Source organism: Crassostrea angulata, chromosome 8, assembly GCF_025612915.1.
Source record: "Crassostrea angulata isolate pt1a10 chromosome 8, ASM2561291v2, whole genome shotgun sequence".
NCBI lineage: Eukaryota > Metazoa > Mollusca > Bivalvia > Ostreida > Ostreidae > Magallana > Magallana angulata.
Genome location: NC_069118.1, coordinates 21581558 through 21600955, shown reverse-complemented (window position 1 = coordinate 21600955; position 19398 = coordinate 21581558). Strand labels below are relative to the sequence as shown.

Genomic DNA, 19398 nt, shown 5'->3' with positions numbered 1-19398 from the left:
TCATAAATCAATATTTTTACAGAGATGTGAATTGTTATTTAACATGAATTTAACAAACCATGGAAACCCCCTTGTAGTGTCAGAGGAGATTGTTATTACTGCTGAGTTGGAGATCACAGGTTTATTCTTTTATCCATATGTAACTGTAACATAACTACCAAAAGAAAATAATACATGTAATATTGCTATAATTTTGAATATATTTTAATTGCATGCAATCACAGCTGTCTGCAGAAAGTAGACTTGATACAAAAAGACAATATATTTATGTACAGTAGTAGTTGAAGAGTTGTAGGTTAATTTTACAGTAACTGTTGCATGTGTTTAGGTATGTCACGGAGCCCCTCTGATCATGAATATGCATTGACATCCTCTTCACATGACAACTCCTCTAGAGATTGTGGAAAAAGGAATACACACAGACGTTGGGATGGCTGAAATGACTAAACTACTCACCATCAAAGAGAAATCACAGAACCCTGATGCAGTTTTAAGAGGTTATTTACATATACAAACAAAGTCACAGCAAATGACAAAAGGGTAAAGAAGTCCATGCTAGTTGGTTCATATGATAAATTTGTTTTATTATAACGATATAACATCACAAAGTTCCAAGTAATTTGTACTTTGTAATTATTCATCAATAGAGTTATATGCAAATTACTGTTAAATTTCATGTTAAATATTGCTGCAGTATATGTTACTTTTTACATCCAATGCAATATAAGCATACTACATTTATTTAAGTCACTGACATTGATTGGCTTTTATTAGAAAAAAAATATTGATTTCATTTCAAACAGTTTGAGCCTTATGTTATTAATAAATATTTATACATGTAGTTATATCTCACAACAATACACTTCTGCATTGATGTATTTTGTGGTATATTTAAGGATTGAATGCTATTTTGGATGAATTAGGTCCTAAAACACACCAAGGTTTTGAAGACAAAGTATCATTTGGAGCCTTGTAACATTAGATTTTCTTTTAATGATTCGCTGATGTCTTGGAAAGCTCCCCCAAATCTAAACTACCTGAGTGGCCAAGGCAGTGCTGAGAATTTCCTCTATCAGCAGAACCAAAAGATGAAGACAGGGCCTTTTAAAAAGCTTTTTAAATATGAAGAATTCATTTTAATATTGATCCGTCTCCGTCTTGCTGTATTTACCTTGTTTTAGCAGATGCATTTGGGATTTTTATTGCACGTGTTTCCCAAATTTAAAATTGTACAACATTGGTCAATTTGATGTACTACGTTTTTACACCATTGTTAGTTTGGCCATCTAAATTTAATGTAGTCATTAAGAAAATTTACCAAAGTCTTTCAAACGTTCATATCCCAATAATGTTTGTATTATTGGTTGCACATTGAGTTTTTTGTACAAAAACCTAGATCTCCTCATAACGTATAGTTATTATAAATACCATGATACCTTAAAGGTCTAATTGGTAAATTGCCATTTGGTGCAAGTATTTTTATGTTAAAAAATTTGGAGCGGCAATACATCAGATTGATATATAACGATGCATAGTGGTTTAATTGACAATGTAAGACCAGGTCATAAAATCATGGCAGATAGAGGATTTTTGATTAGAGATCTGTAGTTAGAGAAGCGCGTTAAACTTGGTATACCTCCTTTTTACAAAGAAATGTAACTGGGGCAAAGATAGGAGGTTGTTGCATAAATACATTGTTAAAACAAAATGTTTCGCTCGTCTAAGAATTCATGTGGAATGTGCCATAGAAAGGTTTTTTAAAAAAATCATGTTTTAAAAATCATTACATTAAAGCCATTGTCAAACCAGTGATTTACAGGTTGTGCATTTTTCTGTACATTACAGACACCGTTGATAAAAAGAAAGATATTTAAATGTTTTAAAACATTAACTTTGCGTTCAAAAGTGCCTTAACAATGTATTTGTCATAGAATTTCTTGTTTTACTGTCAAAATGCATTATGTCAAGAGCTATTCTCTTTATTGTATACACAATGATGTTCCATGATACCTTGAATTTGGATGTATCTAATAATCTAATAAGACATGATAAAGATGATCTAGACATGCTTCATCTGGGGTTTTGTTTCGATACATATAGGAACATTTTATTTCAAAAAGCCTTCACCACAACATTGCAGCTAATCAGACCATCTGGGGAGGCCCCTGAAATGGATTAAACTCATCCACTTGAAGACCACTTTGGTCAAGATTAGCTTTTTCATAACACGTTATACTTTGTAAAATATAATAGGCATGCCAGAATTTAATTCTCTTTTCCCAATTTTAAAGAAGGAGCACCAATAACTGATAAACTACCCATAACTCTTTTCAATATAAAATTTACGTGATTTTCTGTAAATTTAAAGCTTAATATGGATGAAATATTTGAGACTGTAGTTCTACCTTTGCAATGATTGACCCACTCAGGGTTTTCACTTTGATCTATAGTATTTGCTTTAGTTTTACGTATTGTTTTTATCATATACACCTCTAAAAGCATCAAATATATTACCAGGGTTAGAATTTGCTACATTCATAACAACTGGGACATCAAAAATGTCATTTTCAATATCATCACCATCTTCATATGATGTTTGAAGAAGCAATACATTTGAACCCTTACTTTGTTTAAGTTTAAACTTAATTTCCTTACAATTTAGATTGTTCACAGTTGACTAAGAGTTGGTGTGAGTAGGTGTCTGTGTATACCATTTTAGGTAAAAATCGTGTACCTCCATAGACGTTGACGTTGACGTAGGTATCTGTTCCTACTTAAGTCCCTCTATTTTCATAATGAGAGCAAAAGCCGTTGACATTAAACAAAAGGCCAAACCATTGCCTGTTCAGCTTCCATTGTTTCAATCAAAGAATATTTTGTTATGAAAAGGGACTTTTCTTGTGTTTAATCTTGTTCAATCTTAAAAGCCTATGATGGTACTGAGATTTAAAACTAAATATACAATTATTTGTGTATAAATAATTTACATAAACATGATACGTTTATGTGTTTTTTATAATATGTTTTACGGTGCGACCGTTGGGGCGAGCGCAGCAGGTGATCAAAAATGAATTATGATAAATCAATAAAAATAAAAGTAGTGACATAAAGTACATTTAAATGAAGAATGCAAAATAAAATAAATATACCAATTTTCCAGTAAATTTTCATTATTAATAATTCATAAGATTTTTTATTTATTTATAAACCAATCTGATTAAAATCAGATCTTAATAACGCTCAAAAACTCTGATAATCGCTGAACAAAGTGTAGCGACATCAGAGTTTGTCGGAGCGGATCAGAAATCTGATTTTAATCAGATTGTTTATATACTGGTCGCACACCAGTATAGAATTTATCTCAGATAAAATGTTGTTGAATAATAAAGATTTTAACATAATGCACATTGCAGTTTATTTCCTCTTTTCTTGCTGCAGACATTTTTCTTAAACTTACAAATAAAAATTGACTTATCACAGAATCCCCCCTCCCCCGTTTAAAAAGAAATCAATTCTACGTATAAAAAATTTGTTGATCACATAAGGAAAATGGATCCCCCGGGAGCATGTAATACCGTAAATAGTAGTGAAAATAAAGACACTTTTGAGCAGCCAAAGAGCTAAAGGCATACCACGCACTCCCCATTCCTCACCCCGATTAGAATTTTCCTGATTTTGAGAATTTTATTTTTCTTTCTGCTTGTGAATAAAATAAATGTGAGCATTCATCCAAATGAGAGCAAGGTACAGCTGTTTCCTATCTCTGAAGAAATGTCCCAACTCGTTAGCTCTGCAAGATTTTGAGAAGATTTCAGCAGATTTACAACAACTACTTAGAGTAGTTTGCCCTTATTGTGACGTCAAAGTTCACGTCGGTCATTTGTAGTCTGTCTCTTTGAAAACACACTAGAAAAAACTACACGAAAAATATTGTTTTGTTTACTTAAAAAGCATGATGTTCTGGAAATTACACAATTTATCTGTTTCTCAAAAGTTTTACTTTGATTCTCGCGAGATTGTATCCATGCTAGTGAGATCGGCCGACATTTAGGAATTGCATTGTGGGTCGAAATTTACTGAAAAATTCTCTCGGATCAATGTGCAAGAAATCCATTGTGACGTCACTCGAAAGGACGATAACTCCGTTAGTCTTAAAAGTACAATGCATGTACATAGTCTTTTATCTTGTTCTCGTGAGAGTGTGAAATGGGAAACCATAATTACAGGGAACTACTGGGACGATTAAAACAAGGCATTACTGGTCCGATTTACTGACGCCAAAAACATCCGTTGAACGAATGTGCAAATAGTCCGAATTTTCTATTCACACTCGCTTTGCCGGTAGAGCTCGCTTCGCGCCGGTAGAGCGGCGCTCGCTATTATACATTTATTGCATGATGTTGAGGGGAAAATCAGATATCCCGAGGGCTATATATATATATATATATATATATATATATATATATATATATATATATATATATATATATATATATATATATATATATATATATATATATATATTGTCTCTAATTTCTTTCATAAACTCGAATTGAATAGAGTAAAATTGGTTTTGTGACATAAAGAGAAATTAAATAAATAACTTTTTTTATTTTATTATATTTGTCAACATCGCATGCTCATATTGGCTTTTTATATTTTTGGAATGAAAAATTATGAGATTTCCGAGGAGGTGAGACACGATTTTGTCTACGGGAGACAAGAAGTTTTGTTCGCCCTGTCACATAATCCTAGACCTTTGGACCAATCAGATTACGCATTTTATAAAATAATCATTTTATTGTTTTTCTTTTATCATTTCTTTGATTTTTTACCAGTTGACATCGTTCTACAAGAAACCCTCTAGTGATAAGTTGAGCGGATGATTCATGACATCATAACAAAAAGTAGCGAAAAAACCAGAGTACAAAAATGTCTGTTTTTTTTTACTAGGACATGTGATACACCCTGATCAACAACCATATCTGAATGAAAAGAACTGAATAAACCACTAATGATATGATGAAAAAAAGAGAGAATAAAATTGGTCAAATAAAGCAAATGTAATACAATGTGATGGACATATACATGTATAAGATATAACAATTTCAATGTTTATGTAGTATATGTGAGAATAGGTTTTGAGTATCACTTTTAGAGAGGCACCAAAATTTAGAATTACTCCACTTCTCCCTGTTTTACAATGAATAATTCAATACTTACGCAACCAAAGTGCAACACAAGTGCACCCTCCAAATAACACTAATCTTGAATGACAGATCATCATTCATACACAGTACGGAGCAGACGTTTGACTTGTCTCTGGTACACAGGACGCTTTTATATATAGGTAACCATGCTCAAGAACTTTCGAAATCTGGACATGGTCAATGCAATTTGCAGAAAACAGTCGAAAACCATTGTCAATATTTTAGGTCTACAGTCTCTGGTTGTACTACTTACATGTACGATATGTCACTAAGAATATGATAATCTCGTGTGTATGGTTGGTAAGTTACCGAAATGCTTCTGCCAGGTTTTCATTTAAGTCGGCGATGGTATGACTACATTAACGCCATTTACCTCGACTGTTCTCCTCTTCAAGTCCATGACCTTGTAATCATTAACGTCATATTCAGCAATAATTTCCAGGTTTAACTCTACAGTGAATTTCGTGTATCCTATACGAAAAAAAATCTATTGAATTTATAATTTCCGCTTCGAAGCTAGGACACAGGAAGATAATATGGCTAACATAATATTTCGACGTGTCTAAAATTCGAAAAAAATACATGCAGCAACCCAAAAATGTACTACTGATTTTTGCCAACTTGTGTGATTTTTTGTGGTGTTGTTTTTCTGTTTGTTTTTGTCCCATATTATATGAAAAATTGCAAAACATTGAGTCCAGACTACGCCATTTTGTTAACGAAATAGCTTCATTTTGTATTTATATACATGTATGTAATAGACTTTATATATATTTTAGGATACATGTATCAACGAAATATTGACAGTACACGTATCTTTAGTAGGATATAAACAATTCTGATGTACATTAAAAAAAATAACATGCACATGCATTAGAAATATAACTAGTATACTCATTTGTTTGTTTTCTTTATTTTTCCTAAAATAGATGTTGTTACATGAGCTCTCTCTCTCTCTCTCTCTCTCTAACATGAACTAGGACTGTCTCACAACATTTTTTACACACACAAATATGCAGAGACAGGCATACCTATCTACTATGTCTTGTCCGCAGTACATTACATTTCACACACTACACATACATGTAGTAGCATATCAACAACAAAAAAAATCAATGCAGACCAGAAAGTGTCGAGGCTTCCGAGGAGTAGCGATAACAAACTCTTACGAGGGCGCGTCAATAGTAACGAAACGTGAGGTGTTTTTAAGACGCAGGGTCAAATGCCCTCATCGTTTTTCGAAAGAAGTACGATGTGCATGAAAGCTTTTCGATAAGCCGCGAAACAAAAATTCCACTGCGCTGGTGGAAGAATAATAATAAAAACAAACAGAACAATATCAAAAGGCCTTTACACTGTGGTGTAAATACCTAAAAATCAATGCAGACCAACATTTCTTGACACGATAACAGTGTTTTCTATCGACCGTTTTGATTTTTGGCAACATTCAAATCATGGACCCGGTGTGATTGAAAATTGATAATCCTAGAAATACTCGTATTTTAAAATGTTGTTATATTTCATATCCATCTTTTACAAATGTGAATCATTCCCAATTTAATTTGTTAAAAGGAAAACCTTGCACTTCTATATACCGGTATATCTCTTAGCTCCTATTCTAAAATCCTTGTTTTAGAGATACCGCAAACAGTTAAGTGGACTTTAGACTTTCATATTTTAGTAAGGAGCAAAAACATCACCCGTAAGTATTATTGAATAGTAATTTCGGTTGTATTGAAAAATCCTTCCTTATTGATTGAACAGTTACTATTATTTAGAATTTATTTGTGAATACTTTTAATATCAGCATGTTTACAAATGTTTTATTGATACATGTAGTATGCTAAATCAGTGATATCTTATCTTTTCAGTCAAATCAAATTTTGAATAGAATAAAAATGTTCAACATTATTGAAACATCCTGCCCATATAACAATTGGGTCATTACTGCTCGAAAATTGTGTGCTGATCCAGATAGATACCACTGTTTAATTGATGAATTTTCTCGGACAGGATGGACATGCACGGATCCAATATGGGTAGAAGCGGGTAAGAAAGTAAAATAACAAAACACTGACATTGTGTTGAAATTCTAACAATAATATGGAAGTTGAAAAAAAGTAATACATTAAATATTAACGATGATTTGACAACAAAACAATCAACAAATAAATTTGAACAAACATTCATGTTCGTTGAAATTCATTTTCCGACTCTTCTACGTTTATTAACGCATCATACTAATTTTAGACAAATGTCCGGTCTTCAACACTGCTGCGAATCAGCTGAACTACGGACCATGTGCTGGAAACATTTGTCCAACTTCCCTTTATCGGTCATCTCTGTATCACTTGTGTAAGATTCAGTGCAAAATCATTTTAAATAATAGGGTTAAACTACTGACAGCTTGCTGCTTTATTTAATTGTTCTTATTTAAAACCATTTAAGCGCTTATTGTAGTTCAAATATCATCAAAATCAGATATTATGCTACTAAGTGGTAACATATTATTTCGAAAATCGTGTTTTTAAATATTTAATGCACGGTTTTTCTCAATCTGTGAGATATTTTTTAAAGATCAATTAAACTAATTAATTTTATTTCATTAATTTGGAAAAATTTATTTTTATTTCACATTGTCTGATAAAATGGACATAGACACGATTTGAGATCTTTTTTTTTTTTTGCTTTTGAATTATTGTTTTTTGTGCATTTTGAATCATTGACTTAAATTTGAATGTTAGAAGTCAAGTTTCAAGAAAGATAAAGAAGTAATATATCATTGTTATGTGAATAAAGCTTAAGTTTTATTTTTTGTTTTCTTAACACATATGCAAAGAACAAAATTTTCCATTCTTTGATAAAATAACTCGTGCTTAACAAGATAAACTGAAATGATGTGTGTTATAACTAATATTATTAACTGAAAAACAACATTTGATTGAAAGTATATCAATACAACACATTTGTAAACAATAACAAGACTCGATCTTTGTTTATATATCAAACAATTTCGCATTTTGACTGCAACTTTTAAATTGGTCAAAAATAGTATTGTAGATCCCAAACAATGAAAAATAAAATTTGAAAATTTAAAAGAAGTTTGCTATTGCTTTTCTATGTTAGATGAAGGATGTAGGACAGCAGTGTTAGAAATGTAAGTACCTAAATTATTAGACATTTGCTTACCTGACAAACTTTAGGTTTAGAAAATACATATATTAATTTTACTAATTATTTATTTTTTGTTTTTGTTTTGAAATAACTTTGACTGTAGCACAACATACTCAAAACCACTAAATGTCACACCAACGTCTGAAGCCAAAGAACATGTCGGCACATCAAGACTTGCATTAGCTTTGGGGTTAATTTTTGGAATTCTAGCATTGTGCATAATAGCTGTTGCGGTTATACATTACAGAAGTAAGTACATGTATACATGTATCAATCATATGGAGTTTTTCTGGTATCAAGTAAAACTCAATCTTTAAAAAGCAAAACTCGTGCAACCATCGGAGAAGCTGTTTTAACGGCAATTAAATTAGACGCAATATGTTTTTATCCACACACATTTATCGTATATGTAAACTTCTTCTTTTGTTATAAAATATATTTTCACCTCAGTCTTATTTTGTTAAGGTTAAACAAATAACAGCTAGTAGTGTAAACTATATCGATGTTATACATGTAGCATTTACGACAAAATGCTTTACTTGCAGGTTTTTAGGCTTATGTTTTATTTTAAAACATATGTTAATAAGTATTGTTTTCATAGGGAGAAAGCAACTTAAAGGAAACTATAAAGAAGATCCAGAAGAAGAGAAGGAAATATTAACACTCGATGATGACAGAGCATTAGCTCGTACCAAACGAGCGTTTCAAACAGGGAAATTTGTTGTCCTTAAAGGAATACAAGGCGCGGGTAAAACTTTTCTGGCTAAGCGTCTTCGCGAAGAATGGATAAAACAAAATGCAGACGTTAAATGGATTTGTGAACCAAAACATATGTCTGACATATCTCAAAGAATCGGTTATTGTATACTGGATGACTTATTTTATGAACTTCAGTTAGAAAAAGAGGTGCTCGAGATAAGAAACATGGTGAACCAATTATATGAAAGAGTGGTTCTAAATGGAAATAAAAAAATCCTTCTTACTGTTACAAGTTTAATCATGGACAGACATCCGTCTCTCTTTGTAAAGCACCATTATCAGAATGTGATTGATTTGGATCATCTTTGCACCGAAGATTTAAATGAAATTTTAGAATTTCACATGGAACAAAATAACATTGTACGGGTTGGTAAAGACAACGGAAATGAAAAAAGTTCAACAACCAAAATGAGCGAAGAGAATTTTGAAAGAGCAACGGCAACTACAGATTCTGATATTGTTAATGGTCGAGGTATCGGGAAGCCAGCGTCATTTGCTTTAGCTTGTAAATTAATAGGACAAAACAAATTTAATGAGCAATTTGGTAGATGGATGAAAACACCAGTGTCGTGGTTGATTTATGACTTACACAGCCTAATAAATGATGAAAGCCAAAAACGGTTAACTATTGTTTTAGCAATTGTCGCTTTTCAAGCTGAAGAACTTAACCCCCAAAATATCAATTCTGATCTTTTAAACAAATTCTTGAAGCTCAAAAACTGTGATTTTAATAGCAACTGTCTTACTGTAACATTGAAAGAACTGAAAAGAACTTATCTAGAAGAAAAAAATGGTGTTTTTTCCTTCCAAGTGCCTGTTGTGGGGAGGGTTCTTTCGAAAATTATGTTACAGAAATATCCGGAACTTATCAGCTTGTGTGATGAGAAGATACGAAAACGATGCGTGTGTGATTCATTGCCAACAAATATTTTTGGAGAATATAGAAAGTCTTTCTATATCAAATGAACATTTTGATTTTATATAGTTGAATTTTTTCAAATTTTTTTTTGGAAAGGTTCTTTTGCTTGTACCAATTGATACTTGACTGCATTTTCGCCATTCAAATGTTTGGATACATCATAATGTTACTGAATGTCACTTTTTTCTAAATCATTGTTGATCGTTCGAAAAACCTATGAGAGAGAGGGTTCAAACAACTCTCCATCAGTTTAAAACCGCCTTTTCAAAAGAAACAAGTGAAAAGAGCCAATCTCCGCCACAGTAGAAATAAAGAAAATTCTGTTTGTGTTTGGGGAGAACCGGGGAGGGAGGGGAATGCTGCAATGTATGTATATATATATTGTTAATTTTATAAATATTGTATTTAAAACAAACGATTTGTATCTCATATTTCTTTCAAGAAAACCCACATGTAAAACTATAGAAGGGAGTTTGTATCAACATTTTTACTTGCAATGATAAAACATTTATTCTTCTACAATTATTGCCGAGATCAAAGAGATGTCGCGGCCATATTATTTCAAATATTACAGGATCATCATCAGTAAATCATCAAATAAGAAATACATACATTGTATTAGTCTCGCACTGATTATGAAAGTATAAGTTCAGAACGTAAAACAAAATTGTAAAACTGTGTTAATTTTATGTATTGCTTCTGGTCAAAACGATGTGAAATGCGTCAAATATTAATTTCAAATAGCTCTATGCTGTTTCAAGGACCCACTCTAACAAATTTGCACTTAGTACGTGTTTTACATGTAATAAATAACCTTTCGTATCAATTAAATGGGATGAATATGATTCAAAGATATTTTGTAGACGAGCTGTCTGTCGTCGAGTGAAATGAAAAAAAACCGTCGCGGGTAGGTTAAGGCAACTCCGAGTTTAATCACCGTCGATATTATGATTAATTTAAAAATTGTTCGATTTTATGAAAACAGTCCTAAATATTAATATCAAGTAAATATGTTCGCCATGCTATTTTTTTCTACTTCGGAATCATCACGTGACAGTTAAAAATAGATAACGTTTTTAACCTTAACAAAAAATCGAAAAGAGTAACACTACCCCGAAGTTCATTTGTAGATATAATATAATAAATTGATAAACAATTAGTTCATGTTTATTAGTATTACTGCTAGAATCCTATTGTTAATCGCATAAAATAAATTTTGTCATTATTTATCAGAAACCTCCTCGACTTTTTCAATTTTATTGAAAATACTTCTTATTCTTTTTTTACAACAACAAAGCACATGATTCTAGCAGCTTTTTTAAGTAGATTAGGTCATATGCTTTTGATATTTGCCAAATTAAACTTTCAAAATATTCGGGGTAGTGTTGCACTCTTACACTTACCGTTTTTTGTACACACTGATAGAGGAAAGGCTGGTCAAGCCACATAAATGTCTACCTGCTCTCATTATAATACTCGCTAATGAAACAACATATCCATGCTCGTATTATCTTGATGATATACAAACTGACATTAATCGTAATCTTGTGTAACAGTATGAAAAAGTCATTTTCGGCATTGTTTACACTGCATCCAGATGATATGCCTCCCGACATTGATCTTCTCTATTAACATGCATCTGAGGTCATCGATAATTATACGTAATGCAGAGAAATCGACGATATATTCAGTAAGAAGTGTTTCTAGTGAAATTTTACGCCTGTAGTTTTCATGATTTAAACCAGAAGATGAAGTACAATTGACATGTTTCAGGTATGGTATTACATCATGCTGCTTATTGTGACGTCATATCGATCAGAGGAATTTTTTCTCAACCGATCGCTGAGAGTTGCCCTATCATACCCGCGGTCATTCCAGTCGGTAGAATGACCGATGCCAGTGTAAACTATAGCTATTAAATCCGTTAAGGTTACACAGAACAGCCAACAAAATGACTTAGATCGTCTCTTAAAAGGACACGATCAGAGGAAATACTTAGCTGTATAAAATATATATACAGTTCTAATCGTGAATTTTGCAGAAAAACCTCGTCAATTTGAAAGTAAATGTTTTTTGAAATATAAAACTTTTCGCTACCGCTTCAGCTTGTATATTTCAAAACAGCACTTCTCGACCTTAGATGCAATTCTGTAACAGTCACAAATACAATTATTAGTATATAAATAATATTCATTAATATGAAACGTTTATGTGTATTTTATATTATACATTTTTGTATAATGGTAAAGGAGATATAAAGAAATAAAAAAATTATTTCCCCCAAGAAAAATCATATATCCCGAGGGCTTTGCCTCGAAAGCAATACAGTGAAGTCGCCAATTCCGGGTCGTCTCCAATTCCGGGTCACTCGTGTGATTTTCATGTCACTTTGTTTAAATTGAGGCGGAAAAAGTTAATAAATACATTGATCAAAACTATAGGCCTTTCTGTCTTTGATCGTTAAACGATATTCGAAAATTAACATTTACAGATCCTCCGTGAAACAAAATTAGAAATCAAGCACTTTCGAGATAGAGATTTTCACACACCTTTGACATGCTACTATCATTATTTACGCTGCAGCGTGATTCATGGGAAACTTGTTGGAGGGCGTTAATGGTTGATAAATATTGTACATGCATTCAGTAATATGTGATAAATTATTCAGAATGATAACTGCTTAAATAAATTTACACCAATCAATTAATCAATCTGACGGAATTTCCCCAAATGCGGATCACTACCTGAAATATATTTTTCTGCAGATTTACGATAAAGTGAAATAGGGGAAAAAGAGATTCAATTCAATTAAATGATCCATCCAGCTCAGATGTCATTTTGTTTATCTTGTTTGTTATATTTCTTTGAATTTATTTCTTTTTGTCACAATTATGATATAATGAAAATCCTTTCATTCTGAATCACGACTGTGATTTACACTTAGAAATTTGTCCCTATTTCTTGAGTATCAGTAGTTATTAATATATATTCTGATCGGCATGATTTGTTCAATGCTGCAAAGAAATAAAAATGTGTTATGAGACGATATATATATATATATATATATATATATATAAATATATATATATATATATATATATATATATATATATATATATATATATATATATATATATATATATATATATATATATATATATATATATATATATATATATATATATATATATTTATTTATTTATTTATTTATATAGAAAAAGAGTGAGAGAGAGAGAGAGAGAGAGCTTTGTAAAATATAAAAAAAAAGTCTAACGTGACCCGGAAATGGCAACTTCACTCTAACATCGCAGTTGTTTCTTTGTTTAGTTTTTTTATCATTGTCTCTAGTTTCTTTCATAAATTCGAATCAAATATAGTAAAATTGTTTTTCTATGATGTAAAGAGAAATTAAATGAATAAATTCTGAATTACATGTTATTATATTTTTCAACATCGTATGCTCATATTGCCCTTTTTTTTTTATAATTTTGGAATGAAAAATCCCGAGATTTTTGAAGATGTTAGACATGATTTTTTCCCCATGAGACACGACGTTTTGTTAACCCAGTCACAGAACCCTTTAGACCAATCAGATGACGCATTTTATAAATAATCATATTCTTGATTTTTTTAAACTATTTTGTTGATGATGTTACCAGTTGACGTCGTTATACATGAAACCCTCTAGTGATAAGTTGAGCAGATGGTTCATGACATTAAAACAAAAAGTGGTCAAAAAAAAGCAGAGTACAAATTTTTTTGTTTTATTATTGATTTGCAGAAAACAGTCGAAAACCGTTGTCATTATTGTAGGTTTGCAGTCTCTGATTGTCCCACTTGTGTGTACAATATGTCACTAAGAATATAAGAAAGCCATACGTGTGAATGTCTGGTAAGTTACCGAGATGCTTTTGCCAGCTTTTCACTTCAGTCGGCGATCAAATGTCTACATTAACGCCCATGACCTTGTTATCATTAACGTCATATTCAGCAATATTCCAGGTTCAGCTCTACAGTGAATTTACAAAACCAAACAAGTTCAATTGTTTTGCTTAATGAACAATTAACTGTTCTCTCCTGTAAACTTTCACACAATTCAGGTACCCTATACGAATTCAAATCTATCTCATTCATAATTTACCGCTTCGAAGCTATAAAACCGGAAGTTAATATGGCTAACATAATATTTTGGCGTGTCTAAAATTCAAGAAAAATCATTTCTGTTCCAGCAGCAGCCCAAAGTATACTATTGATGTTGCCAACTTGTGTAATTTGTTGTGTTGTGAGTGTTTTTTATAGTTTGTGTGTTTTTTCTCTTTGTTTTTGACCCATATTAAATAAAAAAAATTGAAAAACATTGAGTCCAGACTTCACCATTCATTGAACGAAATAGCTTCATGTTGTATTTATCTTTGCAATAGATTTTGTATATAGGGGTGCATTTATCAAGAAAATATTCACAATACATGCATCTTTAGTAGAATATAAGCTATTCTGAAGTACATTTAAAGGTGAACATGCACATGTTTTAAAGGTACAACTAGAATATTCAATTTTCGTTTATTTTTCCTATAGAAGATGTTGTCAACTGAGCTCTTCTCTCTCTCTCTCTCTCTCTCTCTCTCTCTCTCTCTCTCTCTCTCTCTTAAACATGAAATAGGACAACATCTCCTCAACACAAATATGCAGAGACAGGCATACCTATCTACTATGTCTTGTCCACAGTACATTACATTTCACACACTACACATACAAGTACTAGCATATCAACAACACAAAAAAATCAATGCAGACCAACATTTTCTGACGCGATAACAGTGTTATCTTTCGATCCCCTTCTTTTTGACAACATTTAAATAATGGACCCGGTGTGATTGAAAATTGATAATCTAAAAAATACTCGTATTTTGATATAAAATATTGTCATATTTCATATCCATCTTATACAAATGTGAATCATTCCCAATTTCATTTGTTATAAGGAAAACCTTGCACTTCAATATATATCTCTTAACTCCTATTCCAAAATCCTTGTTTTAGAGATACCTGCTATCAGTTTAGTGGACTTTAGTAAGTTCAGTTGTATTGAAAAATCCTTCCTTATTGATTGAACAGTTACTATTATTTAGAATTTATTTGTGACTACTTTTAATATCAGCATGTTTACAAATGTTTTATTGATAGTATGCTAAATCAGTGATATCTTATCTTTTCAGTCAAATCAAATTTTGAATAGAATAAAAATGTTCAACATTATTGAAACATCCTGTCCATATAATAACTGGGTCATTACTGCCCGATAATTCTGTGCTGATCCTGATAGATACCACTGTTTAATTGATGAATGTCCTCGGCCAGGGTGGATATGCACGGATCCACTATGGGTAGAAGCGGGTAAGAAAGTAAAATAACAAAAGACCGACATTGCGTTGAAATTTTAAAAATAATATGGAAATAAAAAAAAGTAATACATTAAATATTAACGATGATATGACAACAAAACAATCAACAAATAAATTTGAACAAACATTCATGTTCGTTGAAATTCATTTTCCGACACCTCTACGTTTATTAACGCATCATACTAATTTTAGACAAATGTCCGGTCTTCAACACTGCTGCAACTCAGCTGAACTACGGACCATGTGCTGGAAACATTTGTCCAACTTGTCATCTTTGTATCACTTGTGTAAGATTCAGTGCAAAATCATTTCAAATAATAGGGTTAAACTACTGACAGCTTGCTGCTTTATTTCATTGATCTTTTTTAAAACCATTTAAGCGCTTATTGTTAAATAAGAAAAAGCGCTTATTATTAAAATATCATCAATATCAGTTCATGTGCATTGAATCCAATAAATACGATGCCTGTGTGATATGATGCTACTGAGTGGTAAAATATTATATCGAAAATCATGTTTCTAAATATCCAGTGCACGGTTTTTTCCAGTCTCTGAGATATTTTTATAGATCACTTAAACTAATTAATTTTGTTTTGAAAGGTTTACTTTTAATTCACTTTGTCTGATATATGGACATAGAAACGATTTGAGATCATTTTTTTTTTAAAAATTGCTTACTGGTACATTTTGAATCATTGACTTAAATTTGAATGTTAGAGTTCAAGTTTCAAGCAAGATACAAAAGTAATATATCATTGTTATGTGAATAAAGCATAAGTTTTATTTTTTTTTCTTAACAAAATATGCAAAGAACAGAATTTTTCATTCCTTGAAAAAAGACTCGTGCTTAACAAGATAAACTCATACAATGTGTTTATAACTAATATTATAAACTGAAAAGCAACATTTGATTGATACTATATCAATACAACACATTTGTAAACAATAACAAGACTCGATCTTTGTTTATAAACCAAGCAATTTTGCATTTTGACTGCAACTTTTAAATTGGTCAAAAATAATATTGTAGATCCTAAACAATGAAAAATAAAATTTGAAAACTTTGAACTCAAATTATGTTTTAGTCATTTTAAACGAAGTTTGCTATTGCTTTTCTATGCTAGATGAAGGATGTAGGACAACAGTGTTAGAAATGTGAGTACCTAAATTATTAGACATATGCTTTTCTACCAGTCTTAGGTAAAGAAAATACATTAACAAATCATTATTTTTTTATTTGTTTTGAAATAACTTTGACTGTAGCACAACATACTCAAAACACTGAATGTCACACTGACCTCTGAGGGCGAAGAACATGTCGACACATCAATACTTGCATTAGCTTCGGGGTTAATTTTTGGAATTTTAGCGTTATGCATGATAGCTGTTGTCGTTGCGGTTACATACTACAGAAGTAGTTCATGTATACATGTATAAATCTTATGGAGTTTTTCTGGTATCCGGTAAAACTCAATCTTTAAAAAGTAGGACGCGTGCAACCATCGCCTTAGCTGTTTCAACTGCTACTGAATTAGATGCAATATGTTTTTATTCACATACATATATTGCATTTGTAACCTTCTTCTTTTATAGAATATTGTTTCACTTCTTATTTTGTTAAGGTTAAACAAATACATGTAACAGCTAATAGCGTAAACTATATTTATGTCATACATGTAGCATATACAACAAATGATTTACTTGCAGGTTTTTAGACATTTATAATTATGCTTTGTAGTAAAACATATGTAAATATTTTTGTGTTTTTTAGGGAGAAAGAAACATAAAGGAAGTTCCAGAAGAACGGAAGGAGATATTAACACTAGATTATGAAAGGGCATTAGCTCGTACCAAACGAGCGTTTTAAATAGGGAAATTCGTTGTCCTTAAAGGAATAAAAGGCGCAGGCAAAACCTTTTTGGCTGAACGTCTTCGTCTTCGTGAAGAATGGATAAAACAAAATGCAGACGTTAAATGGATTTGTGAACAAAAATATATATCTGAAATATCTGAGGGAATCGGTTATTGTATTCTGGATGACCTATTCTAAGAACTTCAAACAGAGGAAGAAGTGCTTGGTATAAAACGCCAGATAGACATATTATATGAACGCGTGGCATTAAACGGGGATAGGAAAATCCTTCTTACTGTTTCAAGTTTAATCACGGATAGATACCCCTATCTCTTTGCAAAACACCATTATCAGAACATGATTGATTTGGATCATCTTTGCACCGAAGATCTAAATAAGATTTTAGAATTTCACATGGAACTAAATAACATTGTACGAGTAGATAAAGACTACGGAAATGGAAAAAGTAAAGCAGCCCAATTGAGCGAGGAACATTATAAATGAGTATTGAAAACTAATACTCCGATATTGGTAAAGAGCGAGGCATTGGGATGCCCGCGTCAGTTGCGTTAGCTTGTAAATTAACGAGACGAAACAAATTAAATGAAGAATTTAGTAGAAGGATTACAACGCCAGTGTCATGGTTGCATAGTGATTTAAAGGGTCTCTTGAATGATAAAAACCAAAAATGGTCGATAATTGCTTTGGCATTAGTCGTTTTTCAAACTGATGCACTCAGGCCCGAATATACTAATTATGACATTTTAAACGAAATAATGAAACTAGAAAACTGTGATTTTGATAAGGACTGTCTTACTGCAACATTGAAAGAACTTGAAAGAACTTATTTAAAACAAAAGGATGGTATTTTTACATTTCAAGTGCCAGTTGTGAAAAAAGTTCTTTTGAAGTTCATTTTTCAGAAACACCCGGAACTTATCAACTGCTGTGACGAGAAAATACGAAAACGACGCGTGTGTACAAATGATTCAATACCAGCAAATATTGTTGGGGAATATAGAAAGTCTTTCTATATCAAACAAACGCAGAATTAGTTTTGTAAAGTTGCATTGTGTGGATTTCAATCCTGAAAAATTTCTTTTGCTGACAATTTACCAGTTACATGTACAATTTTATTGTACATTCTAAATCACTGCTATTAAAGTACGGACCTTATAAGAGAGACAGTTAAAACTCCCTACCATCACTTAAAAAACTCATTTTTCATAAAAAAAAAAACGGTGCGAAGAGATTCATCACATCACAAGTTGCGGAAATAAGCACATTTTTTTTCGGGGTGGGGATGGGTACAGCAAAGAATGACTTTAATGCATCTTATGATTCACTGTGCATTAGAATACATTTTGGTTGAATAAATTGTTATTTATTAATCAGCCTGAGGGCTGACTAATTCTGGAGGCAAATTTATTTTTGTTTTTTTTTTTTGCGGAAAAACTACAATAGCAACACCTACTAACCACATGTCATTTAAACCAATCCTAGTTAATTTGCAAAGTTTCAAGAAAATTGACTGCCTGGCTCTTTTTAGGGACCATCTCAAAATAGAGATACATTTACTATAGAAATTTAAAGGAAAGTGTTTTTTTCTGCACTTCGAAGATTTAAAAAATACTACTGTAGCTTTTTTTCTCTCAATTTGTCATATATTATTGTTAATATCATTTCCTGTCTAATATGTAAAAAATACTGAATTCTACCGTCTTGTTGTTAGTGGGAGCGATCTCAAAATATTAAAATGTACCAAATGTTGCTATATATTTGGAACATTACGAATGAACATTGGTAAAATGGATTTATTTAAAAAAAAAATAAGATAAATGTCCCCGAGGATTGCATAAATCTGCGTATAAAAGTTCTTCGGTGTACAATTTTTACTTTTTCTTTTATGTTATTTCTTATACGTACTACTACAAAGCTTCATCTTATCAGTACGTCATAAAAGCGCAATGACAATGCTCATCCTACCGCACAACGGAACAATCGTAAAAAAAGAATTAAAAATCTAAATATTTTTATCTGTATTTTGTTTATTATCAAAAGACCACTGAAAGTGCTAAATAA

At 31.6% G+C, this 19398-nt stretch overlaps 1 protein-coding gene and 1 pseudogene across 1 annotated transcript; both read left to right on the top strand.

The window, feature by feature from the left end:
• The first annotated feature begins 6668 nt into the window (after nucleotides 1–6668).
• Nucleotides 6669–10411, top strand: LOC128160183 (uncharacterized). Its single transcript, XM_052823468.1, has 6 exons — nucleotides 6669–6912; nucleotides 7082–7259; nucleotides 7461–7565; nucleotides 8337–8367; nucleotides 8488–8633; nucleotides 8986–10411. The coding sequence occupies exons 2-6, from the start codon at nucleotides 7109–7111 to the stop codon at nucleotides 10107–10109; spliced, it is 1557 nt and encodes a 518-aa protein (XP_052679428.1). The 5' UTR covers nucleotides 6669–6912; nucleotides 7082–7108; the 3' UTR covers nucleotides 10110–10411.
• Nucleotides 10412–16588: 6177 nt separating this feature from the next.
• Nucleotides 16589–18954, top strand: LOC128160781 (uncharacterized; annotated as a pseudogene).
• The last annotated feature ends 444 nt before the right edge of the window (nucleotides 18955–19398 follow it).